This window comes from Herpailurus yagouaroundi, unplaced genomic scaffold (assembly GCF_014898765.1).
Source record: "Herpailurus yagouaroundi ecotype Mexico unplaced genomic scaffold, PumYag 77, whole genome shotgun sequence".
Lineage (NCBI taxonomy): Eukaryota > Metazoa > Chordata > Mammalia > Carnivora > Felidae > Herpailurus > Herpailurus yagouaroundi.
The window spans coordinates 33,994,458-34,009,651 of record NW_024412388.1 but is presented as its reverse complement, the minus strand read 5'-3'; the positions used below and the strand labels follow the sequence as shown (position 1 = coordinate 34,009,651).

The following is a 15,194-nucleotide window of genomic DNA, read 5'->3' as shown; positions in this document are numbered from 1 at the left end:
GCGGCAAGAGCCTGGAAGTGGAGGGCAGTGGCTCTCGGTGGCTTTGTGCTGGCCTCTGCACAGAGTCATATCTGTAATGCACCTTTAAACCCTGCAGCACCTAGCCCCGCTGACCTCCCTGATCTCATTTCAAGTCAGTTTCTTCTGCAAAGGTAAAGCCAATATGCTAGTTTGGAATGAAATCTGTGTCCCAGAGGGGCCCACCTGCCGGGCATAATAATGTAATGGGCTGTCGTCTCTGTGGTTGAATCAATTAGAGGGTGCCTGAATCTTTCCCTACTCCCTGAGCCTGGTCTCCTAGAGCAGAGGACATGCTGCGTACACAGTGGTCTGGAGGGGAGGAGCTGGCCACTGTGACAGGGTGTGGGCTAGGGGTGGAGGTCAGGGAGTTGCTAAGGAGCAAGTCCCACGTCGACTGCTTGGTAGCCTCTGCTGTGAGCCTTCCTTCTGATCTCTCCAGGCTTCAGGAGAGCTTTGCCAGGCGTGACAGCTATGTCTCAGCTCTCGCTGTGAAAACTAACCCAAGAGCAGTGCCCAGAGCTGGGGTAAAGCAGATTGGGGAAGACGGGGAAATGTCTTGGAGATGCCAGGTGTAAGAGCCAGCAGGGACCAGCAGAGACCAGGGGCTTAAATGTTTGCTGTTTGGATATTAGAAGGGTGTCTGGCCTCTGAAGGTGGGAGAAGACAAGGACATCTGGGTTCTGTTCTTTTGCTCGAGTGCATAAAATGTCACTTTTCCTGGTATGTGTGACTGGGGCGCCCAGTACGGTGGCCTAGGGGAAGAGGTACCCTCCCCCCACCTCCATTCAAATGGAGGAGCAGGGCAGGGCCCTGCAGAACAAGAATGACCAGTGTAGAGTGCACAGAGTGCATGGGTGTAAGAGAACCCTCTGTAAATAGAGCTCTGCTTACAGTCCTCACCACAGGGTCAGCAGGGGATGGAAGGCCTGGGGGAACTCTAGTCACTTTGCCATGTTCATTACTTTACTGTCATCTTTGCACACATGTACAAATCCCCAGAAAATCTCACTATGCTTCATAAAGGAGAAGAAAACGTCGGTGGCTTTGTCTGGTCCTGACTGGGCTGCCAGGGGAGGAAGCCAGGTCAGAAGCGGCAGGCAGTGATACTTAGGGTAGGAGCAGGCAGCCCCATCCCGGGGGTCCAGAGAGGACAGAGGGGCAGCAGGAGGCCGGGCCCAAGTCCAGTGTGATCTCCGCAGTGACAGGCAGCCCTGTGCCTGGACCAGGACAAGCAGCGACGGCTTGGGATGAGTTGAGCCCCCCCCCCCCCTCACTTCATCAGGGTCCTCTCTCTCTCTACTCGCTCCCTGGCTCCTTGACTAAGCAGAGAGTTGGACCTGGTTGTGGGCAAACATCTTTATTCTGACCACGTCCCAAGTTCCCCAGGGCAGGAGAAAGGCTGGTGTGGCCAGTGCTGCAGGGACTGCAGGGCCAGCCCAGAGCCGGCCGGGGGACAGAGGCACAGGGCTTCCTCTGATGCAACTGCAGATGGCTTACCAGAGGGGGTCACTTGGTCTGCACCTCAAAGTCCACTTCTGACTCAAGGAGGGAAGGAAGCCGGACGACAGAGAGCGGGTGGAAGCCCGGGATCTGCTCTTGCTCTTGGATCTGCTCTCGGAGGCGCTGGATTTCTAGGCGTTGCATTTCGATGATTCTCCCAGTTTCTTCTTGCTCATTCAGTCTCATGGTGGGAGCGATGCTGGGCATGGCCTCGCTGGGAACTGGAAGGGACAGAGCAGGACTAATGTGGGCCTGGGCTGCCACAAAGCTCTTTTGAAACCAGCGTATCCCTCTTTCTTCTCCTGTCTCCTCAAATAGTTATGAGCACTTATTAAGGGACAGACACTCAGTCCCAGATGCCAGGGGTAGAGATGGGCCATTTCACCGTGTAGTAGACACGGAGGAGTGAAGAGACACATTTCAGAGTGAGACACAAATGCTGGGCAACACCTCAGCCCAGCCTGGCTCCTGAGCCCCTCCAGTGGCCCCCGCTCATTCCCCTGTTCCCCACTCCCCAAGCAGGGTGGTGCTCTCTTGCTGACCTAGGTTGGCTTCCAAGCCCCCAGTCCTCCTCCTCACATAAAACTCCTGTGCCAGGAGCCAGACTCTTGGCACCTCTTGGGCTGGCCACTCACTCCTGCTCCTTGAGGACTCCCCACCCCCATCCTCCTGTCTCAGGTGCTGCCATCATCTTATGTGATGCTGACGTCCGCAAGGGTCCGTGGCTCGTCCCGTTCCCTGGCCCCCACAGGCTGAATCTCAGCATTTCTGTCCTCCGGCCTCCACGCCACGTCAACACCCATTCTGTGCTTCCCCTCCCTCATCACGCCCAGGACCCCGCACTTTGACGTCTCTACTCTAGTAGCCCATCAACCATTACCACCCCTCTGACAGCCTTCTCCTTAAGATACCTGCTCTCTGACTGAATGTAGATGTCTTCTTCCTGGACAGCTCCATTTTTGACCTACCAAATGGGTTCCTTTTCGATCCACTCCCTTTTCTATCCAGTTAGACCCACTGTGAGTTTCTTCTGCCATTTTCTTTTTTTTTTTTTTTCAACGTTTATTTATTTTTGGGACAGAGAGAGACAGAGCATGAACAGGGAAGGGGCAGAGAGAGAGGGAGACACAGAATCGGAAACAGGCTCCAGGCTCTGAGCCATCAGCCCAGAGCCCGACGCGGGGCTCGAACTCACGGACCGCGAGATCGTGACCTGGCTGAAGTCGGACGCTTAACCGACTGCGCCACCCAGGCGCCCCTCTTCTGCCATTTTCTTGACAGCAGCCTCGATATTCGAGATGCCTTGTCCTTCTGCCCCATACGCCCTGCACAGCCCAAACCCGAGATTGCTCAACCATCCATTGTCTCCATTAACACCTGGCCTGTTGCGTGCTACTGAAAAAAGCAACATATAAGATTCAAATTCTCGGTTTCCAACCCCAGATGGACTTCCTGTCCATAGTCAGCAAACTCTCAGTGACCCCTCCCTCCCACCGCCCCAACCCACCTGCCACCCTGGGCTTTTGAACTTTGGTCTCTAATTCCTTGTCCTCACTCTTTAAAGAAAATTATGGTCAAATGTAACTTAAAATTTATCATCTTACCATTCTAATTAATTAATTAATTAAAATTTTAGTTAACATACAGTGCAATGCTAGTTTCAGGAGAATTCAGTGGTTCATCGCTTACATACGACATGCAGTGCTCATCACAAGTGCCCTTTTCAATACCCAACACTCACCTAGCCCATCCCCCATCCGCCTCCCTCCATCAACACTCACTTAGTTCTCTATCGTTAAGAGTACCATCTTACCATTCTCAAGTATAGAGTTTAGCAGTGTTAAGTACAATTTACATTGTTGTACAATCAATCTGCAGAACTCTTGCAAGGACACTTATGCCAGCATTCTGCTTTCCGTCTCTAAGACTTTGAATGCCCTGGGAACCTCAGATAAGCAGAATCACACAGTATTTGTCTTTTTTGGGTCTGGCTTATTTCACTTAGCATGATGTCCTCCAGGTCCAACTACGTTGCAGCATGTGTCTGATCCTTCCACTTTAAGGCTAATATTTGTTTGCATGTATACATCACATTTTGTTTATCCATTCATCTGGTGATGGGTGTTGGGTTGCTCCTGCCTTTTGGCTACTGTGAATCATGTTGCTATGGACATGGGTGTACAAATATCTCTTTGAGACCCTACCCTCAGTTATTTTGGGTACGTACCCAGAAGTGGAATTTCTGGATCCTGTGGTAATTCTACTTTCAATTTCTTGAGGAAGTGCCATACAGTGTGGCTGTACCATTTTATGTCCCCACCAACAGTGCACTACGGTTCCAGTTTCTCCAGATGCTTGCCGACACTTTTCTCTTTGTTTTGAGAGCAGTCTTCCTAATGTCGTGAGGTGGTATCTCATTGTGGTTTTGATCTCATTTCTCTGACGATTAGTGAGGTTGAGCATCTTTTCATGTGCTTGCCGACCGTTTGTGTATCTTCTTTGGAGAAATGTCTATTCAAGTCTTTTGCCCAGTTTTTAATCTGGTTGTTTTGTTGTTGTGACTGTTGAGTTGTGGGAAGTTGTTACAAATTCTGGTCATTAACTCCTTATCACATATATGATTTGCAAATATTTTCTCCCATCCTACAGTTTGATGCATGTGAGTTTTCAATTTTTATGTAGTCCATTTTTGTCTTTTGTTGTCTGTGCATTGGTGTCACATCCCAGAAATTATTGCCAAATCCATCCTCTCCTCCACTTTTTTTTTGAGTTTATTTATTTTGAGAGAGACAGAGCATGAGTGGAGAGGAACAGAGAGAGAGAGAGAGAGAGAGAGAGAGAGAGAGAGAAGGGAGAATCCCAAGCAGGTTCTGTGTTGTTGGCACAGAGCCTGACATGTGGTTTGAATTCATGAAACCGTGAGATCATGACCTGAGCTGAAACTGAGAGTTGGACGCTTAACCAACTGAGCCACCCCGGCGCCCCTGTCCTCTCCACTCTTAACAGATGACATTGCTACCGACTTCACTGACGGTCGGTGTCTCCAACTCCCTGACCGCCATCAAGCTTCTCTCAGCAGAAGAGGGTTCTCTTTCCTATCCACTGCCAACCTCTTTCCTGCACACCAGAAGTTAACACTAGAAAAGGACACCTGTTGGGAGCCAAGGAAGAGGGCATTTCAAGAAGAAAGCTGTCAGCAATGGCCAGTGGCCAGCCTCGCCTTACTTCTATGTGGTCTGATGATGGGGCCGGCATTCAGAGTGCTCCACGCATCCCACTCTTCCTAAGAGAAGTCTAGGCCCTTCTCTTTTTGCCTTTGCTCCTTGACTCTTCTTCTTTTGGCAGTTCCCAGGCTCTTGATCTTTTACTATTTCTTCTTTTTCTAGCTCTTGACCTTCATCCTCTTGTTGCTACTGGTTGACCCTGATCACCATCCTGTCAGTCAAGCTGTGGACTAGCCCTGAGAGAGCAGCATCCCTGGGAAGGTATAGCACACCCAGGCCTTCAAGCCCATCTGTCTGTGTCACTTGCCTCTGCCTAGTTTGTTTGCCTCTCCACCTGCTCCCTCTAACCTGGTTACCAGCATAGTCTTTGGACTAAGCTCTATGCCCTTCCCATTGGCCTTTAGACCCAGCTACTTACTCAGTTACCATCTTATTGCCCAGGGAGACCTGTGTTCATGAGGCCACGGTTCTGAAGACACACACCAGACAGAACCCAGAAATATGCCAGCACTTTGCATTTTCCTTACTCTGCCCTGCCACTCGCCACACCATCCTCTCTTTGCCCTAGTGCTTCTCCAGGTGTTCTAAGGATCTTGATGCAGATGGTAGCTTTGAGGTCCTCTAGGCTGGGCAGTCACTGGGTGAGGTTAATGGACCTCAGAGGTTGGACACTGGGATGTACTGTACATGTACAGGACAGCTCGGGGTTGACATAGCTGCTGGCTGGTGGCTGGCTGCCAGACGCAGTTGTCTCCAGAAACATGCCCGATCTGGGTGACACTGTTCCATGAATGTTCCCAGGGGTGCAGCTCTGCCTCTTGAGACCAGTTCACATGGAAAATGGTTCAGTGGGCTCAATGTGGGGCTTTGGCCCTTGTTTCTTCCCCTGTCTCCTTCCTTGGTCTGTGAGCATCTTGAGGGCATGGGCTGGGCTTTTCCTGTCTCTTCTCTTCACTGCCCCAATTCTCTCCCATCCCTTTGATAATGACCTGCCTAGGGAAGATGGCGGCTTAGGAGGACGCTGGGCTCACCGCGCATCCTGCTGATCACTTAGATTCCACCTACACCTGCCTAAATAACCCAGAAAACCACCAGAGGATTAGCAGAACAGAGTCGCCGGAGCCAAGCGCAGACGAGAGGCCCATGGAAGAGGGTAGGAAGGGCAGCGAGGCGGTGCGCGCTCCACGGACTGGCGGGAGGGAGCCAGGGCGGAGGGGGGCTCGCCGGCCAAGCAGAGCCCCTGAGTCTGGCTTGCAAAAAGCGGAGCGGCCTGACGGACTGTGTTCCGACAGCAAGCGCGACTTAGCGGCTGGGAGGTCATAAGTTAACAGCTCTGCTCAGAAAGCGGGAAGGCTGGAGGACAAAGGGAAGGAGAGCTGCTGAGCCCCCGGACGACAGAGCTCAGTTTGGTGGGGAACAAAGGCGCTCGCCAGCGCCATCTTCCCCGCCCATCCCCCAGCCAAAATCCCAAAGAGAACCAGTTCCTGCCAGGGAACTTGCTCACTCCGTGCAAACACCCAACTCTGCGCTTCTGCGGAGCCAAACCTCTGGCAGCGGATCTGACTCCCTCCTGCTGCCACAGGGCCCCTCCTGAAGTGGATCACCTAAGGAGAAGCAAGCTAAGCCGGCCCCTCCTGCCCCTGTGCACCTTGCCTACCCACCCCAGCTAAGACACCAGATCCCCAGCATCACAAGCCTGGCAGTGTGCAAGTAGCCCAGACAGGCCACCCCACCCCACAGTGAATCCTGCCCCTAGGAGAGGGGAAGAGAAGGCACGCACCAGTCTGACTGTGGCCCCAGCAGTGGGCTGGGGGCAGACATCAGGTCTGACTGCGGCTCCGCCCACCAACTCCAGTTATACACCACAGCACAGGGGAAGTGCCCTGCAGGTCCTCACCACGCCAGGGACTATCCAAAATGACCAAGCGGAAGAATTCCCCTCAGAAGAATCTCCAGGAAATAACAACAGCTAATGAGCTGATCAAAAAGGATTTAAATAATATAACAGAGAGTGAATTTAGAATAATAGTCATAAAATTAATCGCTGGGCTTGAAAACAGTATAGCTGACAGCAGAGAATCTCTTGCTACAGAGATCAAGGGACTAAGGAACAGTCACGAGGAGCTGAAAAATGCTTTAAACGAAATGCATAACAAAATGGAAACCACCACGGCTCGGATTGAAGAGGCAGAGGAGAGAATAGGTGAACTAGAAGATAAAGTTATGGAAAAAGAGGAAGCTGAGAAAAAGAGAGATAAAAAAATCCAGGAGTATGAGGGGAAAATTAGAGAACTAAGTGATACACTAAAAAGAAATAATATACGCATAATTGGTATCCCAGAGGAGGAAGAGAGAGGGAAAGGTGCTGAAGGGGTACTTGAAGAAATAATAGCTGAGAACTTCCCTGAACTGGGGAAGGAAAAAGGCATTGAAATCCAAGAGGCACAGAGAACTCCCTTCAGACGTAACTTGAATCGATCTTCTGCACGACATATCATAGTGAAACTGGCAAAATACAAGGATAAAGAGAAAATTCTGAAAGCAGCAAGGGGTAAACGTGCCCTCACATATAAAGGGAGACCTATAAGACTCGTGACTGATCTCTCTTTTGAAACTTGGCAGGCCAGAAAGAATTGGCACGAGATTTTCAGTGTGCTAGACAGAAAAAATATGCAGCCGAGAATCCTTTATCCAGCAAGTCTGTCATTTAGAATAGAAGGAGAGATAAAGGTCTTCCCAAACAAACAAAAACTGAAGGAATTTGTCACCACTAAACCAGCCCTACAAGAGATCCTAAGGGGGACCTTGTGAGACAAAGTACCAGAGACATCACTACAAGCATAAAACATACAGACATCACAATGACTCTAAACCCACATCTTTCTATAATAACACTGAATGTAAATGGATTAAATGCGCCAACCAAAAGACATAGGGTATCAGAATGGATAAAAAAACAAGACCCATCTATTTGCTGTCTACAAGAGACTCATTTTAGACCTGAGGACACCTTTAGATTGAGAGTGAGGGGATGGAGAACTATTTATCATGCTACTGGAAGCCAAAAGAAAGCTGGAGTAGCCATACTTCTATCAGACAAACTAGACTTTAAATTAAAGGCTGTAACAAGAGATGAAGAAGGACATTATATAATAGTGACAGGGTCTACCCATCAGGAAGAGCTAACAATTATAAATGTCTATGTGCCGAATACCGGAGCGCCCAAATACATAAAACAATTACTCATAAACAGAAGCAACCTTATTGATAAGAATGTGGTAATTGCAGGGGACTTTAACACCCCACTTACAGAAATGGATAGATCATCTAGACACACGGTCAATAAAGAAACAAGGGCCCTGAATGAGACATTGGATCAGATGGACTTGACAGATATATTTAGAACTCTGCATCCCAAAGCAACAGAATATACTTTCTTCTCGAGTGCACATGGAACATTCTCCAAGATAGATCATATACTGGGTCACAAAACAGCCCTTCATAAGTTTACAAGAATTGAAATCATACCATGCATACTTTCAGACCACAATGCTATGAAGCTTGAAATCAACCACAGAAAAAAGTCTGGAAAACCTCCAAAAGCATGGAGGTTAAAGAACACCCTACTAACGAATGAGTGGGTCAACCAGGCAATTCGAGAAGAAATTAAAAAATATATGGAAACAAACGAAAATGAAAATACAACAATCCAAATGCTTTGGGACGCGGCAAAGGCAGTCCTGAGAGGAAAATACATTGCAATCCAGGCCTATCTCAAGAAACAAGAAAAATCCCAAATACAAAATCTAACAGCACACCTAAAGGAAATAGAAGCAGAACAGCAAAGGCAGCCTAAACCCAGCAGAAGAAGAGAAATAATAAAGATCAGAGCAGAAATAAACAATATAGAATCTAAAAAAACTGTAGAGCAGATCAACGAAACCAAGAGTTGGTTTTTTGAAAAAATAAACAAAATTGACAAACCTCTAGCCAGGCTTCTCAAAAAGAAAAGGGAGATGACCCAAATAGATAAAATCATGAATGAAAATGGAATTATTACAACCAATCCCTCAGAGATACAAACAATTATCAGGGAATACTATGAAAAATTATATGCCAACAAATTGGACAACCTGGAAGAAATGGACAAATTCCTGAACACCCACACTCTTCCAAAACTCAATCAGGAGGAAATAGAAAGCTTGAACAGACCCATCACCAGCGAAGAAATTGAATCGGTTATCAAAAATCTCCCAACAAATAAGAGTCCAGGACCAGATGGCTTCCCAGGGGAGTTCTACCAGACGTTTAAAGCAGAGATAATACCTATCCTTCTCAAGCTATTCCAAGAAATAGAAAGGGAAGGAAAACTTCCAGACTCATTCTATGAAGCCAGTATTACTTTGATTCCTAAACCAGACAGAGACCCAGTAAAAATAGAGAACTACAGGCCAATATCCCTGATGAATATGGATGCAAAAATTCTCAATAAGATACTAGCAAATCGAATTCAACGGCATATAAAAAGAATTATTCACCATGATCAAGTGGGATTCATTCCTGGGATGCAGGGCTGGTTCAACATTCGCAAATCAATCAACGTGATCCATTACATTAACAAAAAAAAAGAGAAGAACCATATGATCCTGTCAATCGATGCAGAAAAGGCCTTTGACAAAATCCAACACCCTTTCTTAATAAAAACCCTTGAGAAAGTCGGGATAGAAGGAACATACTTAAAGATCATAAAAGCCATTTATGAAAAGCCCACAGCTAACATCATCCTCAACGGGGAAAAACTGAGAGCTTTTTCCCTGAGATCAGGAACACGACAGGGATGCCCACTCTCACCGCTGTTGTTTAACATAGTGCTGGAAGTTCTAGCATCAGCAATCAGACAACAAAAGGAAATCAAAGGCATCAAAATTGGCAAAGATGAAGTCAAGCTTTCGCTTTTTGCAGATGACATGATATTATACATGGAAAATCCGATAGACTCCACCAAAAGTCTGCTAGAACTGATACATGAATTCAGCAAAGTTGCAGGATACAAAATCAATGTACAGAAATCAGTTGCATTCTTATACACTAACAATGAAGCAACAGAAAGACAAATAAAGAAACTGATCCCATTCACAATTGATAATGACCTGCCTGCTCATCAGATTTGGTTCAGTCTTACAGGGTCCTCCTTGGATGGTCCTTCCACGTGCTGTGGTGTGTAAACCCTCCTGTCTTCCTCCATGGCTGTGCCTCGTTAGTTCTCTCCTCATGGCCCCCGCCCCCACCTCGCTCCTCATATCCCCCCAAATCCCCTTGGTCTGTGCTCTGCTCTGACCCTGCCATCTACCAGAGCTGGACAGTCTCCTCTCTGCATCCTGCCCACAAGCTTCCTTTGGGAGATCAAGTTCTGATTTTAAATGATGGAAAAATAAGAACGTGATTACTAATACATTTGCATTCATTTCTACTCATTTCTATGCATTTTATGTTTGTGTGACTTTTTCCTTTCCTTTTTTGTCTTTTCAAAATTTAGTTCCACCCCCCCCCCCCCCCAACTTTACTGGTTTGGAAGATATACACACTCTTTCTTTTTCAATAGTTATCCTAAAAAGTATAACAAGCACATTCAACTTCAAAGGGTCCAAAGTGACTCAGTATCTTTACCTTCTTGCAAAACAATGCAAGACTTAGAATGCATTAGCTCCGGGCCCCCTTGTTAAATGCTCAGTATTTTAGTTCTATCTTGGTATTTCAATTCATAATTTGGACACTGCTCATATTGTTTTATACAGTTGTTTAGATTGTACATATTTACCTTTTCTTCACCCATTGTTTCTTCTTGCATTCAGACTTCCCTCTGGAGTAATTTTTTTCCTGATATATATTCTTTAAAAGTTCCTTTAATGAGGTTTCATTGGTGACAAATTCTCTCAGTTTTTGTTTGTTGGAAAATTTTTTTTCCTTCTGTTTCACTGGTTATACAACTCTAGGGGTCAGTTATTACCTATTAGCACTTTGAAGACACTATTTCACAACATCTACACGGTTTACATTGTTGCTGCTGGGAAGTCAGGCATCAATTGAATTGTTAGTCCTTTATATGCAATCTGTCCGTTCTCTCACTGCTTTTAATACCTCTGTCTTCGATTTTCTATAGTTCAGATACAGATTTCTTTTTATTTATAGCGCTTCAGCTCCATTGGGCTTCCTGGACCTGATGATTGGCATCTCTCATCAATTCTGAAAAGCCTCCGGCTTTTATCATGTTGTTGCCTTTCCCCATTCTCTCTTTCTCACACTTCAGTTAGACGTGAGTTGGGTTATCCCATCCCAACTATACCTTTTGTCCCTCTGGGCTGCAATGTGGGTCATTTTTTCATTCCTTTAGTTCACAAAGTCTCCTTTCAGATATATCTAACCTATTGTTCTGTCTGAACACTGAGTCTAATTACAACCTGCAGTTTTTATTTCTAGGAGTATTTTTGGTTCTTTTTTCAAATCTACCTAGCCAATTTTGGGAGACTCTTAGTTTGTCTTATTTTCAAATTTCTTTTATTTCTTTAAACATGTTAAACATCCTTAAATATCTTTGTTGATTTTATTCTGTTTGATACTTTTTCACTCATGGTGATTTATTTCTTCTTCATGTATTTAGTGATTTTTGATTGTGAGTTCATGTTCCTTAGAATGTTATCTATGGGAATTCTTTGGCAACTAGGTTTAAAATGTATTCTTGCATAGAAAATTTGCATTTGCTTCTTCTTGGGGCCTGGGGACACTACCAGTTAAACTAAACTTTCAGCCAAGGTTGCTTTGAGCAACCTTGTAAATTATGTGTAAATTCTGGACTTAAACCTGCCTGACTTTGGGCTTTTGTTTAGGAGTTCTCAGGGTGAGATCTTTTCTCTTGTTTTTCCTTTCCTTCATCTAGAGCTAAGACTGACAGATACTAATCTCAGATACTATATCTCCCTCTGTGCGGTAGGTTTCCTCCTCTAGTTAGCCTATAGTTTCCCAATTCATTCTATATTGATTTGAATCCATTTCTTCCTTTTTCCCTCCCTCCCTTCCTTCCTTTCCCTCTCAACATCCTCACCAACACTTGTTGTTTGATAGTAAGCATCATAATGGACCTGAAGTAGCATCTCATTGTGGTTTCAATTTGCATATTTCTAATGATTTGTAATGTTGAGCATCGTTTCATATGCTTATTAGACATTTATGTATTTTCTTTGGATAAATATCTATTCAAGTCTTTTGCTCGTTAAAAAAAGTTTTTTGTGGTTATTATTCAGTTGTAGGAGTTCTTTATTTATTCTAGGTATCAGTCCTTTATCAGATATATGACTTGCAAGTATTTTTCTCCCATTGTGTGGATTGCTTTTTCACGCTTGCTGATAGTGTTCTTTGATGCATGAAAGTTTTAAATTTTGATGTAGTCCAATGTATTTATTTTTCCTTTTGTTGCCTGTGCTTTTGATGTCATATTTAAGAAGTCATTGCCAGATCCAATGTCATAAAGCTTCTCTCCTACATTTCTTCTATGAATTTTATAGTTTTAGCTCTTACATTTAGGTCTTTGGTCCACTTTGAGTTAATTTTTGTATATGATATAAAGTAAGGGTCCAATTTCCTTTTTTTTTGCATGTGGGTATCCTGTTTTCCCAGCACCATTTGCTGAAAAAATTGTCCTTTCCCCATTGAGTGGTCTTGGCACGCCTGATGAAAATAATTTGACCATCTATATGAGGGTTTATTTCTGGGCTCTCTACTCTATTCCATTGGTCTGTAAGTCTGTCTTTATGCCAGCACCACACTGTTTTGACTACTATAGTTTGCAGTAAGTTTTGAAATCAGGAGGTGTGAGACCTCCAATTTTGTTCTTCTTTTCCAAAATGTTTTTGGCTGTTTGGGATACCTTGAGATTCCATATGAATTTTAGAATGGATTTTCTATTTCTGTAAAGAAATATCATTGAGACAGCGATTGTTCTATCAGTAGATTGCTTTGGGTAGTATTGACAGCTTAGCAATACTGAATCTTCCAAACAGGAGGTGTTTTTCCATTTACTGGTGACTTAATTTTTTCAGCAATGTTTTGCAGTTTTCAGTGAACAGATCTTTTGCCTGCTTGGTTAAGTTTATTCCTGAGTATTTTATGCTTTTTGATGTTAATATAAATGCAACTGTTTTCTTAATTTCCTTCTTGGATTGCTCATTGTTAGTGTATAAAAATGCAACCGATTTTTGTGTACTGATTTTGTATCCTGCAACTGGAATTTTTTGTCTTTTGCACGAAACCTCCCTCTATCCTCTTTAGAAGTTTGAAGGATTTTTTCTTCTGTTCTTTGGTCTTTAAGAACTTAATGATGATGGACCTGATCCATCTATTTTTTAGCCATTGTATTGGATACCAGGTAGATCTAACAGCTTCTTAAAGACTCCCTCCTTTTCAGTCATACCTTTACCCCCATTTCCTGAGATATCTGCTTCTGCTAATTCCTGAGCCTTCGTGGGGTTCTGTGATGTACATTACGTTTCTTTTAGGTTCCCCACTTCTGGCTTAGGAGTCTATGAAGTCAGTTACCACTCATCTATCTGTTTTCCAGCTTTCAAAATTTTGTATCTCTTTCCTTTTGTGTTTTCTTTGATCTTATGGCTTACTTATGCCATTTTAGTAGGTTTCTAATGAGCCATGTTTATTTAGAAGTTCTAATTATGTGGTTTTAGTAATTGAAGAACATGCAGGTTTGTCTATTAGACCTGCTAGTTCATTGTTATGTGAATGAAAACTTAATATAAATGCTGCTAAAGCTAAAAAAGTGGTTTGGGGATGGCAACGTGTCCTGTTCAGATAAAGAGTTCTTAAAAACTAACTGAATTGGTCAGTCTTAAACAACTTGGGCATGCATATCTTGAGCTGACTTGTCTTGGAGGCCCATGTTCAAAATTAGAAGTCAGACAGGTTCTTCATGATCAAAGCAGACAGTTGGTAATACTTGTCGTCAACTGTTACAAATGAAATCTTCCTTGAGTAAAACTGTATCACACAGATGATATGATGTTGGGTTTGTTTCGGAATAATCCAAGGTGATGTGAGAGGAAATAGCAGTAACTGGGAACTATGGATCCCGATGAAGCCAGAGTGGCAGGAGCTGATACTTGTTGAAGTCAGGGAATGGATTCATGGGAATTCATTAGGCTTGTCTCTCATTTTTTTTGCATATGTCTGAAAATTTCCACAATAGTAATAAGACTTGGCTATATCAGACAGTATCCTGAGGAGGTCCCAGTTGATTGTTTGCTAGGATGCTTGGGCATATTTGAAATATTTTTTAAAGAGAAGCTTCACAGGGGCGCCTGGGTGGCTCAGTCAGTTGAGCGTCTGACTTCTGCTCAGGTCGTGACCTCACGGTTCACGGGTTCAAGCCCCATGTCGGGCTCTGTGCTGACAGCTCGGAGCCTGGAGCCTGCTTTGGATTCCGTGTCTCCCTCTCTCTCTGCCCCTCCTCTGCTCACGCTCTGTCTCTGTCTCTCTCTCAAAAATAAATGAACATGAAAAAAAAATTTTTTAATTAAAAAAAGAGAAGCTTTGCAGTTGTTCACAGGCACATTTATGCTTCACCTTTGACGGAAGATGGTTTCATCTCTAAGAAGTATCTTAGACTTTGTAACACATACTGTGCTGGCATGTCAGTTTTTTAGACCTGATATTGCCACTTCAGGTACTACTCAGAGAGTTTACTCTTGTCTCAACTATCTCCTTGGCTCTAACAAAAAGGGCAGATGAGACAACACAATTATACGTATAATTTTGTGATAGTTTAAGACTGCCAAGAAATTACAAAAATGGTACAGAGGGTTCTTGCATGTCCTTTAGTCACCTTCTCCCAACGATAACCTCTTAGGTGGCCACAGTACACGAGGTGACTGACACTGGAGAGACTCAGTCCACAGCCATGGGAGGTGTCCATTCACTGAGCTTAGGTTTCTAAGCTCTATTCCTGAGTGTAAGCCACCAGAAAACAATATACTTGAACTGCATTGACTTAATTTTCCATAGAAATGCCTTATACTCTTGGTTTTTATCAACTGTCCAGATAAGAAATGCATACCTGAAGAATGATTTAAAAAAAATTTTATGTTTGTTATTTTTGAGAGAGAGAGAGAGAGAGAGAGACAGACAGAGCATGAGTGGGGGAGGGTCAGAGAGAGAGGGAGACACAGAATCTGAAGCAGGCTCCAGGCTCTGAGCTGTCAGCACAGAATCTGATGCGGGGCTTGAACTCGTGAACTGTGAGATCGTGACCTGAGCCAACATCAGATGTCCCACTGACTGAGCCACCCAGGCGCCCTGTGAAGAATGATTTTTTATTGTCTGAAGACCTACAGTTAAAGACTGTCCATTGTGTTATTCAACATCCGTTTTTTTTTTTTTTTTTTAATT

General features: G+C 44.5%; 1 protein-coding gene across 2 annotated transcripts in view; it reads right to left on the bottom strand.

Annotated features, from left to right (window-relative positions):
* The window catches only part of CFAP57 (cilia and flagella associated protein 57), an 85,012-nt gene that overhangs the window by 7,501 nt on the left and 62,317 nt on the right, over window positions 1–15,194 (bottom strand). Inside the window, exon 23 of one of the 2 annotated variants that reach the window (XM_040469890.1) lies at window positions 1,519–1,742. In XM_040469890.1, the coding sequence (XP_040325824.1) occupies window positions 1,528–1,742 (215 nt within the window). In that variant the 3' untranslated portion in view covers window positions 1,519–1,527. Of the gene's footprint in view, window positions 1–1,362; window positions 1,743–15,194 lie in introns of those variants that run through there. The other variant, XM_040469889.1, reaches the window with a different exon arrangement.